General features: G+C 38.7%; 1 protein-coding gene across 6 annotated transcripts in view; it reads right to left on the bottom strand.

The window, feature by feature from the left end:
- The window catches only part of LOC132112724 (rho guanine nucleotide exchange factor 10-like), a 45,527-nt gene that overhangs the window by 2,288 nt on the left and 17,519 nt on the right, over window positions 1-25,720 (bottom strand). For all 6 annotated transcript variants that reach the window (XM_059520355.1, XM_059520358.1, XM_059520357.1 and 3 more), the window contains 19 exons: window positions 25,448-25,559; window positions 25,237-25,346; window positions 24,536-24,613; window positions 24,219-24,398; window positions 23,852-23,968; window positions 23,562-23,654; window positions 23,132-23,302; window positions 22,372-22,517; window positions 22,022-22,212; window positions 18,707-18,822; window positions 18,479-18,606; window positions 17,176-17,276; window positions 16,712-16,833; window positions 16,540-16,626; window positions 15,894-16,105; window positions 15,602-15,759; window positions 12,429-12,571; window positions 10,945-11,119; window positions 1,060-1,182 (listed from right to left, as the gene is read on the bottom strand). In XM_059520355.1, the coding sequence (XP_059376338.1) occupies window positions 1,060-1,182; window positions 10,945-11,119; window positions 12,429-12,571; window positions 15,602-15,759; window positions 15,894-16,105; window positions 16,540-16,626; window positions 16,712-16,833; window positions 17,176-17,276; window positions 18,479-18,606; window positions 18,707-18,822; window positions 22,022-22,212; window positions 22,372-22,517; window positions 23,132-23,302; window positions 23,562-23,654; window positions 23,852-23,968; window positions 24,219-24,398; window positions 24,536-24,613; window positions 25,237-25,346; window positions 25,448-25,559 (2,563 nt within the window). The remainder of the gene's footprint in view (window positions 1-1,059; window positions 1,183-10,944; window positions 11,120-12,428; window positions 12,572-15,601; window positions 15,760-15,893; window positions 16,106-16,539; window positions 16,627-16,711; window positions 16,834-17,175; window positions 17,277-18,478; window positions 18,607-18,706; window positions 18,823-22,021; window positions 22,213-22,371; window positions 22,518-23,131; window positions 23,303-23,561; window positions 23,655-23,851; window positions 23,969-24,218; window positions 24,399-24,535; window positions 24,614-25,236; window positions 25,347-25,447; window positions 25,560-25,720) is intronic.

Raw genomic sequence — 25,720 nt, 5'->3', positions numbered from 1 at the left:
GTAACTTTTATTCTCGTTGTAGTATTGTTGTTGCCGCACCGCCATGTTGTGGATATGCTGTGCGTTTCATTGTGAAAGCTAAACTACTCTCTTTGGCCTTCCAAAAGAGGAAGATATTCACTTCATCATGCCTAGATCTGATTCATGCTGGTCACTTAGGAAATACATCAACGCACTGTAGAACGCAAGAGCAGCTTTCACTGTGGATGAAGCAGAGTCCAGCCCGGGGTCATCACATGTGGTTGGCTTCATCGAATCTGCTGGACGTGCCATTTTCAAGCTGGCCTCCGCTCACTCAGTCCGCCGTGTGTGACGCTGTGTTTCACCGTGAAAGCAAAACTACTTTGTTTGGCCTTCCAAAAGAGGACATGACTAGAAATCAGTGGTTAAGTTGTATTTACAACACTGTTCCAGAACAGTTTGACCCAAATATTCAGAAGTGTGAAACGCATTTTATGGAGGACTGTTTCCTGATCTACCGGCTGTTCAGACTCAAAGACTGTAAATGCACTTTTTATATTTAAAGGATTTACCACTGATGATTCAAAACACATGTTTTGCGCAGTGTAGAGTAGTGCTTGTTGTTTGTCATTTCTCCAATCACAAATACAGACATGGTTTTGTTTATGCGGTGCGATGCAACGTAATGCGTAAAAAGACAATGCAAGTCATTATAATCAGTAATTATGTCTCCACTGTATGCAACAAATGTATGAAACCCATTTGTAATGGGTTTTATTGGTTTTGTCTGGTTGTGCCTGGAGATGGCATCACACTATGTTAAGGGGCGTAACATTTCCCTCAAACGCTTGATGTATTCGGCCAATCACAATGCACTGGATAGCTGGCCAATCAGAGCACACCTCGCTTTTCAGACCGATGAGCTTTGTAAAAATTTACACGTTTCAGAAGGCGGGGCATAGAGGAGAATCAATAATGTACAGTATGTGGAAGATAATGTGTTTTTTAAACCTTAAATGGCATGAACATTTCATTACACCAAATACACAAAATAATGTTCCTTTGTAGCAACATCATATGACCCCTTTAAGAACCCACCTGTGACTTTTGGGATGCCCTGCAGTCTGGGCACGGACAGGGCCACTGTGACCCCAAGATTGGTCCCCACCAACAGCAGTCCGTGACACACTAACAGACTGCTCACAGAGACTCTCTGCTGTCCTGAAAGGGAACAATTCATTTGATTTAATTACTTGCACTGCAAACTAAATCAGAAAAACATACTATAAAACACTTGTGGCAAGCACTCATGACTAGAGGTACTTGGTGAAACATTCACCCATTGGAATAATAACACATGCTAGGCTGTGTGGGTAGGAACTCGACAGCATGTGTGGGTAGGTTACTATGGGGATGATGCTGAACAGCAGTTGGTTTCCAAAGAAACCTGACACAATGCGCACTTACAAATGGGAGGGAGGCCTCATTAGAAAGAAAAGAATGGCAAACGTTCAGATATTTTGTTAGACAAACAACTCTAAATTTGTACATCATGTACTGTACATTAAGTGGAATCATTTAAATGAAATAAAAATTCTAAAGGAGCTAAAGTCTAAAAGTCCAGCCTGGTCACAGTTCTATGATTGATATTAAATCTATTTTAAAATTACTCTCATGTTGTTGATTAAATAAAATCATTTAGTCCTTTTCAATTCATTACTGGTGAAGAACTATAAATTGACAATGTTAAGAATATATAAACTATATAAAAAAACTATAAAAGTACATTTAGAAATGGTAAGGAATGCTATGTTTATTAATAATAACAATAAAACAGTTATTTTTACTCAAAGTATATCAAGTTCAAGTCTGCTTTATTTTCAATTTCCACATGTACAGTACAGTCGTGGCAAAAAGTTTTGAGAATTACATAAATATTAGTTTTCAAAAAGTTTGCTGCTAAACTGCTTTTAGATCTTTGTTTCAGTTGTTTCTGTGATGTACTGAAATATAATTACAAGCACTTCATTCGTTTCAAAGGCTTTTATCGACAATTACATGACATATATGCAAAGAGTCAGTATTTGCAGTGTTGACCCTTCTTTTTCAGGACCTCTGCAATTCGACTGGGCATGCTCTCAATCAACTTCTGGGCCAAATCCTGACTGATAGCAACCCATTCTTTCATAATCACTTCTTGGAGTTTGTCAGAATTAGTGGGTTTTTGTTTGTCCACCTGCCTCTTTAGGATTGACCACAAGTTCTCAATGGGATTAAGATCTGGGGAGTTTCCAGGCCATGGACCCAAAATTTCAACATTCTGGTCCCCGAGCCACTTAGTTATCACTTTTGCCTTATGGCATGGTGCTCCATCGTGCTGGAAAATGCATTGTTCTTCACCAAACTGTTGTTGGATTGTTGGACGAAGTTGCTGTCGGAGGGTGTTTTGGTACCATTCTTTATTCATGGCTGTGTTTTTGGGCAGAATTGTGAGTGAGCCCACTCCCTTGGATGAGAAGCAACCCCACACATGAATGGTGTCAGGATGCTTTACTGTTGGCATGACACAGGAGTGATGGTAGCACTCACCTTTTCTTCTCCGGACAAGCCTTTTTCCAGATGCCCCAAACAATCGGAAAGGGGCTTCATCTGAGAATATGACTTTGCCCCAGTCCTTAGCAGTCCATTCACTATACTTTCTGCAGAAGATCAGTCAGTCCCTGATGTTTTTTTTGGAGAGAAGTGGCTTCTTTGCTGCCCTTCTTGACACCAGGCCATCTTCCAAAGGTCTTTGCCTCACTGTGCGTGCAGATGCGCTCACACCTGCCTGCTGCCATTCCTGAGCAACTCTGCACTGGTGGCACTCCGATCCCACAGCTGAATCCTCTTTAGGAGACGATCCTGGCGCTTGCTGGACTTTCTTGGACGCCCTGAAGCTTTCTTTACAAGAATTGAACCTCTTTCCTTGAAGTTCTTGATGATCCTATAAATTGTTGATTTAGGTGCAATCTTAGTAGCCACAATATCCTTGCCTGTGAAGCCATTTTTATGCAACGCAATGATGGCTGCACGCGTTTCTCTGCAGGTCACCATGGTTAACAATGGAAGAACAATGATTTCAAGCATCACCCTCCTTTTAACATGCCAAGTCTGCCATTCTAACCCAATCAGCCTGACATAATGATCTCCAGCCTTGTGCTCGTCAACATTCTCACCTGAGTTAACAAGATGATTACTGAAATGATCTCAGCAGGTCCTTTAATGACAGCAATGAAATGCAGTGGAAAGGTTTTTTTGGGATTAAGTTAATTTTCATGGCAAAGAAGGACTATGCAATTCATCTGATCACTCTTCATAACATTCTGGAGTATATGCAAATTGCTATTATAAAAACTTAAGCAGCAACTTTTCCAATTTCCAATATTTATGTAATTCTCAAAACGTTTGGCCACGACTGTACATACATACAGAGAATCGAAATTGCGTTACTCTCAGACCCCAGTGCATACAGATAAAATTAACATTAAAGCCTAAAAATCTAGATCAAATATAAAATGTAGATACAACTATACAATAAGGGAATGTAAAAAAAAAAAAATAATAATAAAATAAAGGGCATATAATAAAATTAAAAATAAAGTTAAATAAAGCAGCGCAAGGCAAATGACAGATATAGTTCAAATCAATGAAGTGAACAACAGTGCAGATAAAAGATTTTTAGTGCAAAAAATCCCTTATTAAAAATACCTTATTAAGTCTGATTAAAGTGACAAGTGACAAAGGGCTCAAGAGCAGTTATTTTATTTAACTGACTGATGAGGTAGTGGAATGACGTCAGTTCCATGCTGAATGAGGTACTGAGCAGACCAATGCTGCACAAAGTGACTAGTGCATGCCATCATATAATTAGTGTGTGTGCGTGTGTGTGTGTGGGGGGGTTCATAGTTCAATGGTGCCTGGGGCAGAAGAGTGGAGGGGGGGCAAGTTCGGAAGGGAGTTCAGCTTCCTGACAGCCTGGTGGATGAAGCTGTCCTTCAGTCTGCTGGTCCTGGCCTGGAGACTCCTCCCTGATGGCAGCAGACTGAAGAAGCTGTGTGATGGGTGAGTGGGATCACCTGTGATGCAGAGGGCTTTGCGGGTGAGACGGGTTCCATAAATGTCCTGGAGGGAGGGGAGAGAGACACCAATGATCTTCTCAGCTGCTCTCAGTATGCGTTGCAGAGTCTTTCGGCAGGACGCGTTGCAGGCGCCATACCACACAGTGATGCAGCTCGTCAGGATGCTCTCGATGGTGCCTCTGTAGAAGGTGTACATGATGGGGGCCGGGGCTCTGGCTCTCCTCAGTTTGCGGAGGAAGTAGACATGCTGTTGTGATATCTTGGCAAGTGCTGCTGTGTTTTCAGTCCAGGAGAGGTCCTCTGTGATGTGCACACCCAGGAACTTGGTGCTGCTCACTCTCTCCACAGTCACACCGTTGATGGTCGGAGGAACGTGCTGAGTGTGTGCTCTCCTGAAGTCTACAACAATCTCCTTTGTCTTCTCCACGATCAGGGAAAGATTGTTGTCACTGCACCACTTGGCCAGGCGGCTCACCTCACTCCTGTAGTTTGTCTTATCTTTGTTGCTAATGAGACCCACCACAGTCGTGTCATCTGCAAACTTAATAAAGAGGTTGGAGTTGTGTGAAGGTGTGCAGTCATGGGTCAGCAGAGTGAAGAGGAGGGGGCTCAGCACACATCCTTGGGGGGCCCCAGTGTTCAGTGTGATGGTGCTGGATGTGTTGCTGCCGACCCGTACTGCCTGAGGTCTTTCAGTCAGAAAGTCCAACAGCCAGTTGCACAGCGAAGTGTTGAGCCCCAGCTGAATCAGTTTGTAAATGAGCTGTTGAGGGATGATTGTGTTGAATGCTGAACTGAAGTCTATGAACAGCATTCTGACATATGAGTCCTTTTTGGCCAGATGTGTGAGTGCTGAGTGGAGGGTAGTGGCGATGGCATCATCGGTCGACCGGTTGGACTGATATGCAAATTGGAAGGGGTCCAGGGAGGGGGGGAGGGCAGACTTGATGTGGTGCATGACTACCCGTTCAAAGCACTTCATGAGGACGGGGTAAGTACAACAGGACGGTAGTCATTAAAGCAGGATGGAGATGGCTTCTTCGGAACTGGAATGATGGTTGTAGTTTTGAAGCATGTGGGAACAACAGCCTGACGAAGTGAGATGTTGAAAATGTCTGTGAAGACATTTGTGGATGGTGCGTCTGTTTGTGGATGGTGACTTAGTAACGGCCAAAACTCTGTATTTTGCATGCATCACATTATAGTGCGGTGTGCATGAAAATAATAACAAGGCTGCAGAGCAAACGTATCCATAGTGGTTCTCACGTAGTCCTTCTAAGTCATCACCACATAGTGAGTGTTATAAGTGATATGTCTAATAGAAGGTCTACGTGAGAACCACTATGGATGATAAGTACTCTCTGGCGCCTTGTTAATATTTTGTCTTTACTTTATTTGTAACGCCAAGAAAGAGTTAATCTGTCATGTATGAGAAGAGCGTGTTGTCGTGTAGCAGCCATTAAATGTGTGGGGCACCAACTCCTCATTTTCTATCTCTTTCATTTCATGGATTTAACGAGTTATCAGAGTCAAAGCGGACAGTTTCAGTGACTACAGGCTCTAATCCTCCTGCGCTCGCACGCGCTGTGTGTGTGTGAAATGCAATGCTGAAGTGAAATAGCTGGGCAGTTTTATTTTAATAAGCAGCCTAATAAAAATAATAGTTATTATTATTATAATCTAATACATTAATAGGAAAATGAGCCTAATATCGTCTTGATTATCGACAGAGAAATCTGCTTATGTCGATATCTCTGACTATCGTCGATACACGATACTATCGTCTATCGGCACAACCCTAATATATATATATATTGTGTTTTGAATTTTATTACTGTGACTAAAAAGTAGTATGTCATCGGGCCAGAGCTGTTTTCTTGTGAATTATCACACATGAGCAAACAGAACTGCTGGTAAAAAGGAACAACACTGACTGAAAAAAAATACCCAACTATGGGTCAACACCCTCCAAACAACTGATTGGTCAGGACCAAACTGCAAATTAGAAGTATCACAGAGCAATATTCTATTGAGGTGTTCCTTAGTGCTCACTGACTCTTTAGGAAAGGGTTTTCTTTCATATTTCTGAACATCACAGATCATTACATAAGTCATGGAAACTCTAATCGGGGACTATTGCTAAACAAATGAGGACTGAGTTTGAAAAACATCTGCACAGTTTTGAAGTGTTTTACAACAAGTCCTGTAGACTATATTAGTAGACCAAATCGGTCAGAAACTACATTTTTGTCTAAATTTTATCAACAACTGTTCAGTCCTCCTAATGGACAAGAGAAAGACCCATTTAGCTTTATATACTTTTTAAATCTGTTACTCTGCATAAGTTATTGTGAAATTGTCTAAAAATGAGAGGGTCCTTTATGTTTATAAAAAGAGTATGTGGTGCATTCTCGTCATCTGGCTGCTGTGGTGCAGCTGAACATCTCCAATATCCAAGAACAGATTTAGCTGTGGGCTCTGTGTGTGTGTGTGTGTGTGTCCAGTCTGACCTTCAGAAAAGGGACAGAAAGACATGTACATGACTCTCTGTAATGCATATCATTATATTTAAACAAACCAAATCACAACCAGTATCAACATGCCAATTTAATCAGCTCTAATGCTGACATTGTTCTTCAGAAACTAAGGGGGAAAAAATCTATCCAAGCATTAACCACTAATGGGGCTAAAAGAGTTCCTGAAGTAACATCCTTTCAATTAAAAAAAATTAAACATATTGTCCATACATAATTGATGCGATAATGAAGATCTATCTGATCTATCTATCTGATCTATCTACCAGTGCAGCTGTTTTTGTGGTGGCTGCTCTGTTTGTGTCATTAATGCACACAAGAGTGAGTATTTGGGTCACAGGAGACAAAGCCATCAGAGACAAATACCACTGCCTCTACTATCACAAACTGATACCAGTCTTTATAATTTCCACAAAGGCCATAATATGCATTTCAAAACTTTCACTCAATGCTTGATAGAGGATGACTCTTCTGAAACTCACAAAAAAGGTGGTTGTTTGCATGATGACAACAAATGGATTCAAAGAGCTTTGGTACATTTGTAATATACCAGACAAACACCAGCAAATATGGAATGCAAACAATGTTTTAGCAGCTGTCAAATCCATTACTGGGCCAAGGGATCATGACCATGTCTGCCAGTCATTTCAGCATGTTACATAAGACACTGTTATACAGACAAAGTGACGCATGACATTAGCTGCATGTTTCTGTAAGGTAAGTTCAGGACAGACTCCATCTTTCCAAGGTCAGGACACAACACAAAGGAATAATGCTACCAATCCCTCATCCTAAAATCTGCTCTTGCATTACTGAACACAAATGAAAAAGGGTTTCATGTTCTCTCTGTCTGAGGTGACTGCTAGCCATGCAAAATGATTGTATGCAGCTGTACTGAAGTTAAACTCAGGAGCTACAGAAATATGATACAGATTAATTTCCCTCCTTTGGTAGTACATACCAATTTTTTTGTGAGAGAAAAAAATTATTCAGGTGACAAAATGCTTTGAAGAGTTACCCTCTTTAACAGCAATTTTTTTTTCCGTTTGAGGGTTGAAACTGAATGGATTTCCATACAGTGCCAGTTTCACTCAGCAAAAAACGTTTGTCTTTCAAAGTTATTCAAACTTCAAATCATTCCACTGAACTACTAACAGAAAGAGCATAAAATCCCAAGAAACACCTCAGAGACAAGTAAAGACACAACACAGCAGGGGAGGCGACCAGCACTGCCTTTCATGAACGAAATCCTGCCCTGACAAATAAGCCCCAGAGCTTAAGGAATAGCCGGGCATGATCCGACATACTCAGCACAACCAAGCTGAAGGATTCTGCTGGCCAACCAGAGGCAAAATGGTGCTGGAATTTAAAAAGACAGTGACCTGCATTATAGATGAAGATACTTCTGTTCAATCAAATCTTGCATTCAATGATGCCATATGACATTACAAAGCAATTCTGATGGTAATTAATGCATCTTTTGCTGTATAACTTAAAATCTTTAAAAAGAATGTAACCAACTAAATCTTAATGGATACCCTTTTAATGAACATACTTCTGCAGGGAATTATACAGTAATCTGGCAGGTCCACACCCTTTTAAAACTGTACAATTGAGCCTTTCAAAGCCAGCCGAGTAGGTACCAACAGCCCATATTATTGTTAGACACCAAATCTAGGAAGTTCTTCTCATAACAAACAGTAGGTAAGGAGATATGCCAACAGATTACTCCGATCTGACAAATCAGATCGAAGGAAACTTTAGCAGGACTCATCTTGTCCAGAGTGTTGTGTTATATGTAGAATCAGGAAGTGTGAAAGAACGAAAGGGGTCCTAATAATCAAAGTGTAAAATGCAAGATTTTCTTTTCAAGCAGCAGTGAATCAGAATGAGGGAACTACAGCTGCAGTCAGACACACCCTTATACTCTCACACAGGAAGTCCTTCTTGTGGCCGATGTCTCCATGCAGACCATTTCCTGTGTGGCAAACTGTTGCATGGGTTCATGGAGAGGGATTGCTGAACTCTACTCAACCTCACCACATTTTCCTTCAAACAACTGATTCCAGAAAAAAACCCTCCCCATCCAAACAAAACACTGTGATAGAGCTGATAGAGCAGTTTCCTCTTCTAATGAAGGTCAGGGGAATATTATTAGCATGGACTGTTAGAAAAGAATCCTTGAGTTATCTAATAATAGATTCAAAAACATTGTTTTGCAGCTGCACAGAAGCACAGCATCTAAACGCCGCTATACTGCCAATGTTACATAAGGGCATTTCAGATTAGGGCTGCTTGATTGGGATTCTCTTGGAATCTAATTGTGATTTTTGTGATTTAAAATGCAATTTAGTAAAGCTTCAAGTTTAATGTGCTTGTTTGTAGGGCTTCAAAAATGATTTGATTACCATACATACCAATATGAGTGGTGTTAAAATAAGAAGCATTACTACTGTACATGTACAATAAGAAATATTTTAGAAACAAAAATAATTTGATCTGTAAACTGTAAAATTACAATATTTATGGCTGCCTTAATTGCTTCATTTTTAAAGTTAAACAACCAAGGTATTAATATTGCAGAAAACTGCAAGGAGCCCTGGAAAACTTTTGTTAAAAGCAACAGATTTCCAAATTATCTAAAGCCATATAGCTTTGCATGATGGTCGGAACAAAATGTATTAAAAAAAATTCATACATTTTATTTTTTTTATAAATTTTTGGTATAAACTCACAGCACTAAAAGACATTAATGATTAATGTTCAATCAGCAACCCTGTGGCCAATTAATCCTAAAGAGCCTAAAGATCTTAAAAAAACTTAAAACAATGATATAAATTACCTCAAAAGTAATGTACTTATGAATACCAATCCTTAACATTTCCAGGTCTAGAACAGCATGCAGACATTAGACATAAGGAGAGAACGAGATACAACATATTCAGTGAGAGACTCCCAACACTGAGCGTGTCTGGACTCCCCTGTCACTATGGAGATTTAAATAAAGCTTCTTTATTCAGTGCTAGAGAATAAAGAAACCGTCCTCTCATTACCAAAGCACATGTGCAGAGAGTGATTCAATCCCTATCTATGCATTCAACACATTTGATTCAGTTATCACACAGGTTTCACACTTAAACACATCTCTACAAGATAGACACTGTCATATGATGCTGCAATGAACAAGTGCCAGAAATACCACACCAAACATTCAAGTGTGCCATAAAATGGGCTATTCTACTATTTCTACTACTATTCTGCTAAATGTTTCAGATGAACCTGCCCCCAAAATGGCACATAAATATAAAATAAACTGTGACTGGTTTCTAAACATGTTGGTCAGAGGGTCTCTTCCTGTAGTAGGTAGTTCTTGGCCAGAACAAGATGCAATATGGACCAAAACACATGCCGTTTAATCTGGGTCTGTAAGACTAAGTTCCTTAGACTGCATTTGACTAATTACCCAAGAAAAGACATTTCGGCAGAGATTATGATTAAAAAAAAGATTACAGCCCAGCTGGTGTTAAAGCGGCCAACACACCAGCTGCTCGACTGACATGGTTGGTTAATTTGGGAATATTCTGCGAGGATTATTTAGGGCCAATGTGGACTTTTTAATCACTGAGAAGTTAGTATTCGAAGATAACTGCTTACACATACATTAAATCTATTATGTAGCCATCATAAAAAGCAGAAAGACAGAGAACAAAAACCACTGCTGAAGTCATTTCTAGTATAATCGCTCTCTGAATGGCTTCCTGAACACAAACGGCCCATTCAGAACAACTAAAAACTAATGCTGGATAAAATCCAAACAAAACAATGAGAAAAAATACTGCCACACTAAGGAAACTCAACACCTGATTTCCTCTTAAAAGCTTTTCTACAAATAATGTGTAAAATCTACCTGCTTTAATTCAATAATGGAAAAACAGACACCTTTTTTATTTTGCTTTAAAAAGAAGAAAAAAACAACAACCTGACAGATCAACATTACATGGCTGTTAAATGAAGTTACAAGGCTCTGTGATTCTTAAAGATACTCTGTAATTCTGTTCTTCCACATGAAAGAGAATCACATGACAAAACAACACACCGACTCATGATGTCATGTTATTACATAAACAGAAAGCTGTAAATCAGCAGAGTCACCTGTAATCTGCCACCGTCTGAGGACTACAAATGACAGGGTGCTGTCTCTAAGGGCTTACCTTTGAGAATCATAGTGTGGAAGGGAATACTTTTAATGGGATATAAGCTGCAAAAACAAGTTTTGTAAGGACTGCATTAGCAAGTGAGTGTTTTGTGCTGACGTAACACAGTATACATACCTGGGAGTATGTTGTGGACAACGGTGGCGATATTGATGTCTTGCAGGTGGTCGAGAGTCTCTGTGTGGAAGAGACGGAGGGTGGAGCCGGTGCTGAAGGATATCCAGATCCCGACACCGGCCACCACCATGTGGGACACAACCATTCCCTCTTCCTGGTGGGCTTCAAACTGACGCTGTCAACATACACACACACTTTTTATAAATACACAAGCATCTGAACTCAAACATACTTCTATTTAGGCTTGGCTGGATCAGCAAACACTTGCCTGACTTTGCTTGGCTTAATTTCTGGAAAAATCTGCCTGTGTAACCTACCGAACTGAGGGATGAGGTAACCCAAAAGAAGGTCCAGAGAAGGAAAAAGAGATTGTGATTTGACCCACTTCACTCAGAGAGTGAGAGGATGACATTTCGATTCTGATATGCTACAGCTTGACGTCTTTGCTGGAGCAAACAAAATAACAAGGAACTGCAAAGCGAAATTTAACAGGGTTTGACTAATGTGTGTCCCACAAGCACATCAGAACTGCCTGGGAAAAAGAGAAACAATCTGGCTCTTGCATTTCTGCACATCAGAATCTGTGATTTTCATCTCATTAAAGATGATCTCAAACACCACTTTCTATGTGCATCACTGATTTCCTATTTCTTTCCAGCACACCTCTCACATATTCATCCCACACTCCCTACCATTCCAGCCAATGGTTTAACAGTAAGCAGAGCTGTTGAAGGCTAATGAGCTTAGTGATGCTGGCTGGATAACAGGTCAGTGTGTCAGTGTCTGCGTGTAGGAGAGAGAACACATGGCTTTAATATTCTGAGATCACAGCAGGCCTTTCTGGCCCTATGTGCTGTGAGACTGAGCGAAGAAACAGAGTTTTCACTCTCTTAAGATAAATTATAGACAGCTGTTAGTGGCATCACCGCATTAGGTCATAACAATATACATCCACATATATCTTTAAATATGCATGTAATAGTCTAAAGCCTATTTCCATACAGAACTCTTGCAATATTTGGTCCATTTGGTTTACTGCAACAAGATGTGCACCTCTTATTTCATTCTAAAGTTATTATCAGATTATCACAAATTTGATACCTAGGTGTAAACAAATCATTGAAGGTTCATGTTTTGAAATGTTTATATGTTTTATAATATTAATATATGTTTTATATTTGTGTTTCCAGTAAAATAAACTTAAAAGATAATGAAGCTTTAGAAATATTTGGATTTTATAGTAAGAAATGGATTCTTGTAGACTGTAAGACTATTTGCTAAACTAAAACCTGGTCATTTCAGTAGAAAAACAGGTGCATAAATGCCAAGCTATGTCATGAAACTCTATATGGCACAGGCTGATGGGTCCTGTAAAGGTAAACTGATGATATTCACAGCGTTAAATGACTAGGCACAAGCTGATTAGTTTTTGTTGCCTCCCCTTCCCCAGCTCAACCTAAAATGTGTGAAAAGTGCTGTACTACCTCCACAGTGTGTGTCTGTGTGCTGATGATGAAGATCTGCCCTCCTGATGAGGCCCAGACGTGTTCACCCACCACCAGCAGGGCTTTAACTGGCAACACCCCCAACTTCAGCAGACGGGCGCCTGACTCGACCCAGGAACCGTCTGTGAGGGAGAGCAAAGACTTGAAGACAATCTGAAATTCAGATATCAGTGTTTGTAAATGTACAGAGAAGATAAAGCCTATGAAAACTGAGTATGAGAGATTTGGTGCAAAACTGATTTTGCGAGAGAGAAACTATGTTAAAGGTTACATATGATGTTGTCACACAGAGGGTAGGGTTGATACTACACCCTGTGCTCCTGTGGGTTTCCTGCAGAAATATAGTGACCTCGCAGCATTCAGAGGGCAGAATGGAGGCGTGTTGAGTGTTTGTTTAAGTCACAAAGGCTTCATTGAAGAGAGACCTGACAATCATCGAGGTGAAAGAAGACCTCTCATAGTGGAAATACTAGTACCACTTTTTCTGACTGGGTATCTGGAAACCTCTTTAAGGATCAGTTTTGTTGCAGTCCTTTACGAGCTCAAATTTGAGAACACATTCTGACATCTAAAGTAAAAGAAGCACTTGCTGTTGAATCTGATTAATGCAATGAACTCAAGTGAATATTTACGGTGGATAAAATAATGGCAAATCCATTAATACATTAGATATTTGTAAGTTTAATTAATAAAAAAATTCACCAGGGATGCATTTATTTCATCACTAATACATTAAACAGTAATATTATATTATTAGAATTTAAAACTTTTTTTTATACATTTTCTTATTATCATCAATGCTAAAAACAGTTGTGCTACTTAAAAGAGATACTCCACTCCAAAATGAAAATTTTGTCATTTATCACTTACCCCTCATTGTCGTTCCAAACCCGTAAAAGCTTAGTTCGTCTTAGGAACTCAATTTAAGATATTTTGGATGAAAACCAGGAGGATTGTCACTGTCCCATAGACTGCAGAGTAAAATTACACTGTCAAAGTCCAGAAAAGTATGAAACGCATCATCAGAATAGTCCATTTGCCATCAGTGGTTCAAGCGTAATGTTAGGAAGGAACGAGAATAATTTTTGTACACAAATAAAACAAAAATAATGACTTTATTCAACAATTTGTCTCCTCTGTCTCTCTGCGTCACTGTAATGCCATTTTGGAGAATATGAGCTGAACGCAGGCAGCTTACGCTCTTCTGTGTCAGCTGCGCCACAAAGATACATTTTCTACATATATATGCGCTTTGATTTGAAAGAAAACAGCACAACCTTGTGCTGCGGCTGACACCGAAGAGTGTAAACTGCCTGCATTCAGCTCATTTGTTGAATAATTGTTGAATTAAGTCGTTATTTTTGTTTTATTCACATACAAAAAGTATTCTTGTTGCTTTGTAACATTAAGGTTGATCCACTGATGGAACTATTAGACTATAGATGGACTATTCTGACTATGCTTTTCATACTTTTCTAAACCTTGACAGTGTATTTTACTTAGCACTCTATGGGACAGTCACAAGTCTCCCGGTTTTCATCCAAAATATCTTAAATTGGGTTACGAAGACGAACAAAGCTTTTACAGGTTTGGAACAGCATGGGAGTAAGTGATTAATGACAAAATTTTCATTTTGGGGTGGAGTATCATTTTAATATTTTGTGTCATGTTATATGAACAATTTTGAATGAGGAAAAGTTCAAATGAAAATGAAAGGTAAAACTTAAAAAAATAAATAAGAATTATTCAAAAGAATGACACGTTTAATAACATTTACACTGACCCATAATAATCTTCACAAATCACTGATAGCCTGCATCTGTTTCTGCCTGGATCTTCCTACCCTCCAGTTTATTTGAGCAGATCTTTATTCAGCTTGTTTGCTTCAAGAGGCTCTGATTACATAACACCAGCGCCTACACAGCATTCCCAACCCCTCTCTCTTCGTCTCTTGCTCTTATTCAAACAGACTTGTGAAAAGCATGGTCATAAGAGGAAAAAAAAAGTGTTTTAATGAAGACACATTTTAGTGATTAAATGTCAATCTTTGCATTAGCACTAAAGACGTTCTGTATTAAGCTGAATGAGTAAAATGTAAACGAAGACTGACTTTAATTCAGAACACAAGGCTCATGATCTGATAATGCCACCACATGATGGAAATCGTATTGTTTTACGGCATTCACCTGGAACTGTGTATTTCCAAATGGCTCATCCTATGAGTATTACTAAACGTTGAGTATTTTTTTATTTTTTTTATTTTTATTTTATATAAGTATTACATTATGTGAATACTGAGAAGAGAACACTAAAAAAAGTAATATAGCACAGTTACATAAACTACTGTTTAAAGTCTGTTTGGGGACTTTTTTTTGGTTCTTTATTTGATCAAAAATACAGTAAAAACAATAATATTGTTCATATAAAATAACACTTCTTGAATGTATTTAAAAATGAAGCTAAATTTTCACTCCAGTCTTTAGTGTCACATGAGCCTCTAAAAATAATTATAATATGGGGCTCTAGAAACATTTCTTACTATTATCAATCAATATCAATGTTGAAAACAGTTGTGCTGCTTAATATTTCTGTAGAAACTATTATATAATCATCGTAACATAACATTGTCACAAGAAAATAAATGAAGTTCAATCAGAGTATTAAACAATATCCCTAAATTGTCGACTAAATATCTGTCTCAGGCAGAAGAAAACTGGAGCGAGAGTAAAATGGAATATGAGCGTCCCAGAGAGAAAAACAGCTGTGGAAAGAAATAATGGAAAAATATTTTTAAACGTCTCAGTTTCCTTGAGTACTTTCCAGAGTGCTCCCTGCTGAAACCTGCTTAATCCAGTGTGAATTTAGGCTATTTTATGCTGGTTACTTAGGTTAGTTTAGGCTAGTTTATGCTGGTTATTTATTGGCACAGCCATGCTGTTCACCAGCAAAACTTAGCTTTGATTGGTTGACCAAGAGAATCTGGCTGGTTAAGCTAGTCCAGAAGCACACCAGCATCCAATGCTGTTTTCTTTTCAGAAGGGATGGATGGATTACTTTTCCGAACACCAAAACAAAAATCAAAACGCATTCAACAAAATCAATCCCCTATCAAGATTCAAGCAGGAATCACTGCAGAAAAAAAAACTCCTTACCATCAGCTCTGGAGTAGACGACCAGAGAACCGCTGACCAAGCCTGCATACAGACACCCACTCTTGTACACCAGACATGTGACACTGGACTTATCAGGAGAGAAGAAGTGCTGCAGACGAACCTTCTTAGACCGTTGGCTGCTCTTATAAACAGATATACTGAAAAATAAAACATCAATTCATCAGATTAGACTGGTTAATAGACTATAAATCACTATACAAACAAATAGAAGGCATCACACTCTCTTCTTCATCTAGATGTAGTTTGTGGATGTATTGGCTGATGTACACACCTGCCTTCCTCCATTCCCAAACACACAGTCGGTGTGTCACTGGCTTTCCGGACCTCAGGCTTCATCTCACCGTTTTCCAAGGACTCATCCAGAGGCACATACGTCATGCAGAGAATACGCGACTCCACATTAAAACACTCGGTTACTTTGGGATTTGAGTTCTGCAATGCCACAATGGAGACCTGACCCATGTGATTGGTGCAGCTGGCCACCTGAAAAGAAAGAGATGATTTCAGAATCTCACTGTTCCTTCAAACTGTTCAACAAAACTGATTTGAGTACTAAAGTCTGATGTCTCAGATCAATGGGATACATGCTGAGTGCTCTTAAAAGAGTGTAGCCCATCATTGCAGGCTCTTAGGTGTCTCAGAGTAGAGAATTTTTTATGCCCTTCTATACGGTAAATACAGCATGAAAGCCTTTAATGCAACCTTACACTCACACTGCCCACATAGAACAGCGTTTAATGATGCTTTTAGAGTTCAAAAGAGCTTTAAAATTATTAACTGCTGTTTCAGGTCAAGTATGATTTGGGAACAAACAGACAAACACCAGACTGACATATTCATATCAGGTTGGAGTATAATAAGGAAGCTGAACTGATTTAATATAAAGCGTTTTAAGTTTTGACCGTAAATTGTCTCACCCATACACATCCGTGACCCATAACAGGCAGATCTGCAGTGCTGTCAGTGTTCACATGAGGCTCAGGGTTGTGAACTGCACACTCCACCTAACAGAAATACACATTGGTTTATTAGACCATGTTTTCTATTATAAACAATCATAATGAGGATGCAAGATGTTTGGTTGGTCACCTTGAACTCCTGCAGTTTTGACATGACCACAGCCATCTGCTTGAGTAAGAGAGGATGGTTTTGCTTCCTCATTTGTTTACCATCATCTTCAGCACAAAACCAGCCTTGGATGTTGTCTTCCTCTGAAAAAACACATTACATTAGTCAAGCATTCCTCAGATTCTACAAACCAATGATATTCCCATATGTGTCCTTCTGTTGCCAGTATTATAATCCATTTTTCTGCACTGAACTTTTAGTTCTGGCTCGGCTGAGCGATGATTCACAGACTGAACAATATGAATCCAGCCGGCATATTTTGTTTATGCGTTACAAACATGTTTATTTAGAAAATATGCTGGGAACATCATATTAAGGTATGTTTAAATGTGTTTTAGGCATTTAGGTACTTTTAAGTCCTAGATCTCTAATCATAGAAGCGTTATAGACAAAAACAGGATATGGAGACAGGAAATGACACATACGTAGAGCCAATTTAGCCATCTGCATTTTACTGATCCAAGCTTGCTTGATAGATGGACTCAAAGTGTTGAAGACTGCAGTGAAGAAAATGGGTCTCCCATACCTGAAAAGTCCAAATCACAAAGTTCAGATTCTTCTCTGAAAAAGCTTTAACAATGGAAACAATACATGTTCGTCTGAATTCATTGTAAGTGCATCAGGCAGTACACAAATCTCTTGGGTAGTCTAAATATCTCAGCACGGGTTCAGCTGGTCTGGAAAACTGTCAGGCAGCTGGAGAAACAGACAGGGTCCTATCCTGTGTATCAGTGACTTTGTGATTTAATGATTGGCTAGTTTCAATACTAATAAACAGATCCCAGAACTGATCACTTTCCTACTTTTGTTAGTATTTCATGACTTTTGAAAGGGGCCCTTAAACTTTCATTGTATAGAAATAATAGGTAGAATAATGACCAGAACTAAAATAGTGAAGACATGTAATCCGGACTCCCACCACGAACTCAAAAAGAAAGTCAACAGCATACATTTTCCAGAAGTCACAGTGTGTGAGAGAGATTTATGTTTTCAAAAGGATTAGTTTGACAGCTGGGAGTCTAAAGATACTCCTATAATCCAGAAACTAAAATCCAAGCATTCAGTCGCAAATAATCAGTGTGTGCGTATGTTTTTGACAACTGCACACTCTAAAGCTCCTGATTCACAGGACTGGGATAATAACTGCACAGGATGGTCTTTGGGCTCTGATTAGGGACTTAAGGTCATTCTTTAAGCACTGAGTCACGTAAACACAGAGACATGGCAGTTTGATCATTTAAAAGCCTGAGTTTTAAGACATTCAGGAATACCAAATAAATCCAAATTATGGTATATTTCTGCTCCCTAATAAAAGATAATAATAATACTAAAAAGACTATTGCAATATAACAGAAACAACACATTCACTACAAATAGTTTGTTAAGATGAATTGCAATTAAACATGTAAACACATTTATAACCCTCTAAAAAAAAATCACAATTTTACCATTTAAAATTTTGGATCAGCAAGATTTCTTTATAAAGAAACTGATACTTTTATTCATCAATGATGCATTAAATTGATTCAAAGTGACAGTAAATAAATATATAATTGTCACACAATAAATCTAATTTCAAACAAATGCAGTACTTTTGAACTTTATATTCATCAAAGAATCCTGAAAAAAAAATGTATAAGGTTTCCACAAAAATATTAAATCTCGGCACAACTTTTTTCGACATTGATGATAATAAGACATGTCAGGTCAAGTCGAGGTCACACATACTTGTCTTGTTTCCCTGGGAACTGTAGTTGTATCCTACAGCGATCAGCTGCCCGAATCTCCTCCTCTTTTTTAAAAATCAGGCGCTGGAGACCTGAAACCCAATCCTGAGCAACGGCCCCATTAACATTCTGGAAAGAGAGAGAGTGTAAAATAGACTTGGGTGGTAAGAACTGAGTGCATCCTGGTTTAAATATTGATCCTAAAGTGTCTGCGATATGAACACCTCACCTGATAATTCCCCTTCAGACTGCTGATCATAGTGGAGATCTGGTTCACCAAACCCAGGTCATGGATCAGGTTCTGTAGGTCCTGGTAAAGCTGCCCTGGACCCATATACAACTTATCTGCGAATGCGACAAATTCAATTGCAGTTAAAATTCCAAGTAATAACAATTCTTACCTTTAAACAGCTATACCCCCATCACACTGCTTTTTGTTTCGTTTGGGGCATTTAAAATTTCCCGTCTTCACTAGCACTAAGGATTACAGCTGAAACTGAATCGTGTCATACAGTGAATCATTAAACGCTGGTTCAGATGAGTCATTATGAGACTGTGCTGTCTGTTTCCCAAATACTGCCACACACAAAAGACTACTTTGTGCTGCTCTGCTCTTCCAAGATAAAGAGAGACAGAAATGTTAAGTAGCGAGTGAGTGGAAAAGAAGCAAGCATGTATTTTCTTTTACTCAGAGCTGAAGTAAAATGTGAGTCTCTCTCACACACAGATACACCAATGAAACATGGCTCAGAAGGCAGAGTCAGCCATATAAGATCGCACACAGCCTGCAGTTGGCTGCATTTGTGTGTTTTTGTTTTGTTCAGTTGCATCAGGTTTTGCAAGTATGCAACATTCGTCCTTTTAAGAGGTGTTAAAGATGTGGTAAAAAGGATGTTTTATTCTCTAGAGCCCAAGTTTTATAAAAGAGGACAAAACTTTGTTGCCCTTGAACATAAATTTATAAAGACCTGTTATTGTTAACTAAATTTAAAACTACTAAAAATAGTTTTTAGTCACTGAAATTAAAACTTAACTTAAAGATTAGAAAGGCTGCCTTGGCAACTAACTGAAATAAGTACTAATACTAATATAAACTAAACTTCTACTAATATTAACAAACTAAACATAACTTAATATAACTCAAACTGAAATAAGAATTAAGCTATAAAGAAAAAAAAGTACTAAAATATACATTAAAATATAAAACTATGAAAATCTAAAAATGAAAGCCAATATTAATAATTACTCTAATAGTATATAAATTACTAAAATAACACTGACAAATACCAAGGTAGTACTTCGGCACTTCACAAAGTCTTTCACACTTACTAACTAAATTTAACAGAAAAACTAGATAGAAAATGTATACAATCTTTAAGCTTCAGCAAAATTGAAAAATGTAAAATGGTACCCTGGCACTTCTCCATAACCTTTTCACAGCATCCGTAACAGTGAGATCACCTCCCCTCCTGGTAGCTTTATTCTTTATGGTTAATTAGATTTGGAAAAGTAAAACGAGAGAGAATAAAGACAGAAGGAGGCTGGGAATGCAAGAGCGTTTGATTCAGTGCTCTAGTTTGAATCAGAGCACCTCTTGCACACAGACTGTGTTTTCAGTAACCATAGAGACAACACCAGTCTTTTTCAAATGCACAGAAAAGTGATTTTTCTACCTTCATGCATTAGTAGAAGTCACAGAGAATCCAATATTTTTAAAACTGTAAAAGCTTAAACAAGCATCCAATTGAAACCTACAGTGTTGTACATCTACAGAGTGGGTTTTTGCATAATATCTTGTAACATCCCACAGGAGTCCCTTCTTTTGTCACCTCAGCTGTGCTGAATAGAGCACACGCAATGAAACAGGAAAAACAGTCTTTCTTCTTTTGCTCAGCAGTGTGAGTCAGTGTGACCTGTTCTCTCCAAACCACAAAAAACAGAGCAGACAGCCTCCAAGGGGAGAAAAGACGTCCTCAATGGCAGATGATTTTGAATAGAAATGTTGTGTCATTAGGGGTCAAGCACTGAAAGGCTGTTTTATTATTATTCTGTGTTTTCTGTACTGGAGTCTCTGACAGCTGCAAGAACTGCAGAATCCAAATGATACATATGTGAGCCTGAACACCACCAATCATAAGTTTTGAAATTGAGAATGTACAAGTAAGCTTTTCATTGATGTATGGTTTGTTATGATAGGACAATATTTGGCCAAGATATGACTATTTGAAACTCTGGAATCTGAGGTAGCAAAAAAATCTAAATATTGAAAAAAAAAATCACCTTTAAAGTTGTCCAAATTAAGTCCTTAACATTACATACTACTAATCAAAAATTAGATTTTTATATATTTATGGTAGGAAATTTGCAAAATATCTTCAAGGAACATGATCTTTACAATCCTAATCATTTTTGGTATAAAAAGAAAAATCAATGATTTTGTCCCATACATGTATTGTGGGATATTGCTTCAAATTTACCTGTACTACTTATTACTGGTTTTGTGGTCCAGGGAAACGTATATGTAAATCAGCACAACATTATAAATATTCCGCAAGCATTACATTAAAACCCATATTTACAGGAGTTAGGACAGTAGCCATTTTTAAAACAACCCCTGGACTATAATCCCTGGGGAAACAGGCAACCCACTAAAAAAGATGACTTTTAGCAGACTATCACAGCACTCTGCAAACACCTCAAAGCCTCCTGCTTTGCATGATACAATGAGGAGAAATGTTGTGTGTCTAACTTCCATGCTTTAAGCAGAAAGCTTTTGAGTCTCCTTTCCCTATCCCCATCTCTCTCTATAGTTTTCTGTATTCACAGTTTCTCCTGACATGTTTCTATCAATGATTCATTTTTAAGATGTCACATTAAAAGCCAGACTTCGATCATGATTCTGTCAGACATGTCAAAACGTCTGGGACACGGGAAAAGCACAGTGAATGATGTCTAATGCCAGTATCTTCAGTCACATTTTCCATTCAACACCATGGAATAATCCATGAAATCCTTATCTGGATCTGACCAGATTTCAAATCTGACCATATTTCTTTTTGAAAAAGTATGAGTCCTTTAAATGTCACATCTCTGCAAATTTAAAATTGCATAAGTAAAGTTGTTGCTTAAGGCTGATGCAGAATGAATATCTCTCTAAGCACTTCCTGCTATTGCTACAATCGCTTGGTTACGTTAAGTTGTTTGATTATTTTTTTAAATCAAGCTGATGTTTCTATCCTAAACAACTTCAAGCACAATATCTACAGCTATATTCCTTCTGGAAAAAGCCTCATTCGAGGACATAGTTGTGGTCTGAGAAGTAATCTCTGTAATTCAGGGCCCAACCAGTGCTTAAATATGAAAACGTTGGGTTTTCAACCCAGAACCTGAACCACCATTTGACCTTGACCTCCAGTAATACAAAAAAAAAAAAAAAAAGAGTTCTAGCACCAATATTCAGTCAGACTTTGACTTAGCTACAGACAATTTGGCACAAGGTAGATGTGTTTGCATACATATTTTTGTCTGTATAACAGGAACTTACTAGGTTTAGCATTAATGACGACTTTATCTCCTGAGTGCGAGGGCGGAAATCGGGAGTCGCCCATCTCTTCGCTGGAGCCAAACTCTACGACCTCAACCAAACTCAAAGGAACGCTCCACTTGAGCAGGAAGCGCTGTCCTGAGGGAACACCTTCACCTCCAGCTCCCGCATTCACACCATCCTGAGAGGGGCTGAAGGAGACAGAAACTAGTTTAATCAGACAGGAGAGATTTATGTGGAGGAAGAAGGTTTTACTGTAAAGATGTAGAAATTAAATGATTTCTGGAGTGATGTGCTAAACAGTTCTGACTGACAGTTATTACAGATAATGGTTGTGTAACGGGTCATACCGCCGGTTGGGGGTGGCACACATGAGAACATCATTCAGAAGAAAGACTCGTCGTTCTTTTGTCTTAATGATCTCCCCGCGATCGTTATAAACGGTTTCCACAACGTCATCAGAACGAATCAGATAACGGCTGCCGCTGCTCAGCAGCTGAGAGACAGAGAGAGAGATAAATGGAGAGAGAAGCAGCAATAAAAGGACTGAGCTGGGAATTTAAAAGTTAAGGGTCCTACTTTGTCACAGTCATTCATCAGTTAAACCTGGACACACACACACACACACACACACACACACCCAAATCGGTCTGAGGGTTGATTTGAGGAAAAAAATGTAAGATAAAACATGCTAAAAACATTAGCATCTACTTATTACATCATGGCAAAATACTGATAATATTCTATTATAAGCTAAAGCAGACCATAAAAGCTAGACTTTACTTAATTTAGAGAGAAAAGAACACACCATCCATCCACATGAAAGAGAAAGAAGTCACAGAGTGCAAAGTTTAGCAAAATATGTCAGAGCCCCAGATGGTGTGGAGCATTCAAGCTGGTTCTGTTTAGAGGATTGGCTCAGTAACTTACTGACTTCATATCAGCGACAGCAGGGCTTCACTAAAATCAGACACGCACTGTGTGAATCTACCAAATGTTAAATAACGAATTAGACGAAACCCCCACACACATGCATAAACCTTTTTGAGGTGTAACGTTACTATTGTGATCAATCAGAGGACAGGTCTTGAAGCAGAGGGGCTGCAGTACCTTGCTCAGGTAATGTTCATTCATAGCCTTAGCGATGTGTCTGATCTCACAGCGCTGATCTGCCTCTCTTTTCCTCTCATTTAATTTTTCGGCAAGTGTTTCCAGTTCAGTGAGAGCCATCTGAAGCGGAAGACGGTCGGGATGACCCACCGGCGTGTTTTTTAGCATGTCCTACACAAAAGATAATGGATGTTAGCTAGTGAAAGAACATCAACAGAAAGAATTAATAAAATAAAATGAAGCATCTTTGAAACAGTTTTGCCACATCAGAGTAACTGTTGATGTGATGCGGATCAGAAAGAAAGTGGCGCCCTCTTCTGGAGATGTCAAGATTTTTTAAAATATTTTAAAATACTGGAGCACGTGCTTTTTTTAAAATACTAATAGAACTGAAAAGTCTGTGTGTGATTGTGTGAGGGATAAGACGCACTTGCAGCAGTAGTATAAACTGAGGGAAGCGCTGAATAGGCTTCATCATCAGTCCATAGAGGGTCAGACGGTCTTTACTGGTCTCTTGACGATGCTATACACAAACACAATCAGCAAAGCTCAAGAATGAATTATGAACACAAACATACACTACTGTTCAAAAGTTTGGGATTTAGATCACCAAAGCTTTGAAGCTTATTTTTGTGAATTACGTAACAGAACCGTGCAGAACTGGTTTACATGTAATTACTACACTACAGGAATATTCTGGACTCTTTTGGGATGTCTCACCTTGAGGAAGTCAAGGAAACCAGGCTTAGCGGCACACGCCTTCCGCACCACTCCCATCGCCAAGCTGAAGTTATTCACATATTCACTGTAAGCGTCCAGCACCATGGACTTAGAAAACTGCAAAAGAGGCAGAACGAGAGGTGACCGCACTGATACTATATGACAGTGGAAACCATGATGCTCTTTTTTATGAACTACAGTTTCTACTGTAGCAGATACATTTTAGACACACAAACACACACAGCTTACAACAGCTGGTTATGGGTGGAGAAGGTTTGTACATGTAGAAACTTAGATAAAGGGTGTGGTGTGTGATTAAAAGTTTAGAAAAGGAGTTAGGATGGGGCATAGAGGCGCAATATCTCACCGATGCTACAAACACATCTCCAATCATTTCTAGCTCATCCCAGTCGGACACACGGCTGGCCAGTGCCATCTGGAACAGGGCATGGCACTGCAGGATCTCCCGAATCCGATAAAACATCACCTTGCACTTGCGGTCACTCAGTAACCGAGGCTCAATCTCAGCAAGCGGCTTCTCATATTGCTGTTATGTGTAAAGCACGTTAAAAGAGTTTACATTATTGGATAATTAATGTGTGCAGAAACTAGAAAAAATGTTTTACATGTAAAAAACAAATTTCCACTGCAATGTAAACAAGAACAGACAAAAAGAGTAAAAACCTCTAAAATTCTTTTCAGAGCTTCCAGATAATTCTTCTCACTCTCTAGAATCATCTCCAGAATGCATCTCCTCATCACCTATTCATGCACATACAAAAATAGCATACAGGGGCACTTTAGTCACACTCAGAAAATAAATGCATTTATTTAAAAGAAATTACTTCATTCAATACTCTTCAAGAGATTAGAATCAATAAGATTTAGTTGTTTCTTTTGCTCAACAAGGCAACAAAAACAGTAAAAACAACAACCCAGTGAAAAGTTATTACAGTTTTAAATAACTTTATTCCATTTGAATACATTTTAAAAAGTTATTTATTTCTGTGTTGGCAAAGCTGAATATTCAGCAGCCATTACTCTAGTCTTCAGTGTCACATGATCCGTCAGAAATCATTCTAATATGCTTATTTGGTGCTTTGTCCCATTATCAGTGTTGAAAGTTGTGCTGCTTAATATTTCTGTGGTAACCATGGTGTTTTTTCAGGATTATCTGATTATCTTGCAATCTTGAAATCTTAAATAATGTGAAGGTCTTAAAAGTCACATTTGACTAATGAATGCCTGCTGAATAAATAATAATACAAAATACTAACCCCAAACCTTGGAACAAGTACTGTATATAAAAACCCTTGTCAACAGTTGATTAAAAGTAACTGAAAAAATGGCTCAGAAAAGGCAGATAAGGCCGTGTGAGACAGTACCTGGTGTTGAGAGAGCCCATCAGGTGCAGGTCCCAGCACCGGGTCCACATTAAAACACTCCACCTCGATGAACAGATCTGACTCCTCATCAAAGCAGCTGGGTTGCTTCTCTAAGGAAATAATGATGAATCAAACGAATTAAACAGAAGGAGGCTTTTAATCAACCATTTGTGAATTAAGTAAGCTGGAGGATGTAGTACTGTGCTCTTGCCATGACAGAGAGATCTGGTGCGGATGAAAGATCGTCCCTTTCTCACCGCGGCTTTGGTTTTCTGCAGACCATCTTTAGTCCCATCTTTGGCTGCTTTTACGAGTCGCTGCATCTGTAGCACATGTAACATCTCTGTACTACAACCACTTAAAATAACAAGGGGGAAATTCACTTAAAATGAGAAAAGATTATTACAACTTGTGCAATTGAAGTAACAGTACACAAAAACTCTATAAAGAAATCCATACATACTGCAATCCCTGTTTCATATTA

Source organism: Carassius carassius, chromosome 32 (assembly GCF_963082965.1).
Source record: "Carassius carassius chromosome 32, fCarCar2.1, whole genome shotgun sequence".
NCBI classification, from domain to species: Eukaryota; Metazoa; Chordata; class Actinopteri; order Cypriniformes; family Cyprinidae; genus Carassius; species Carassius carassius.
Note: the sequence above shows the minus strand (reverse complement) of the source record. Positions and strands in the feature narration are given on the sequence as shown.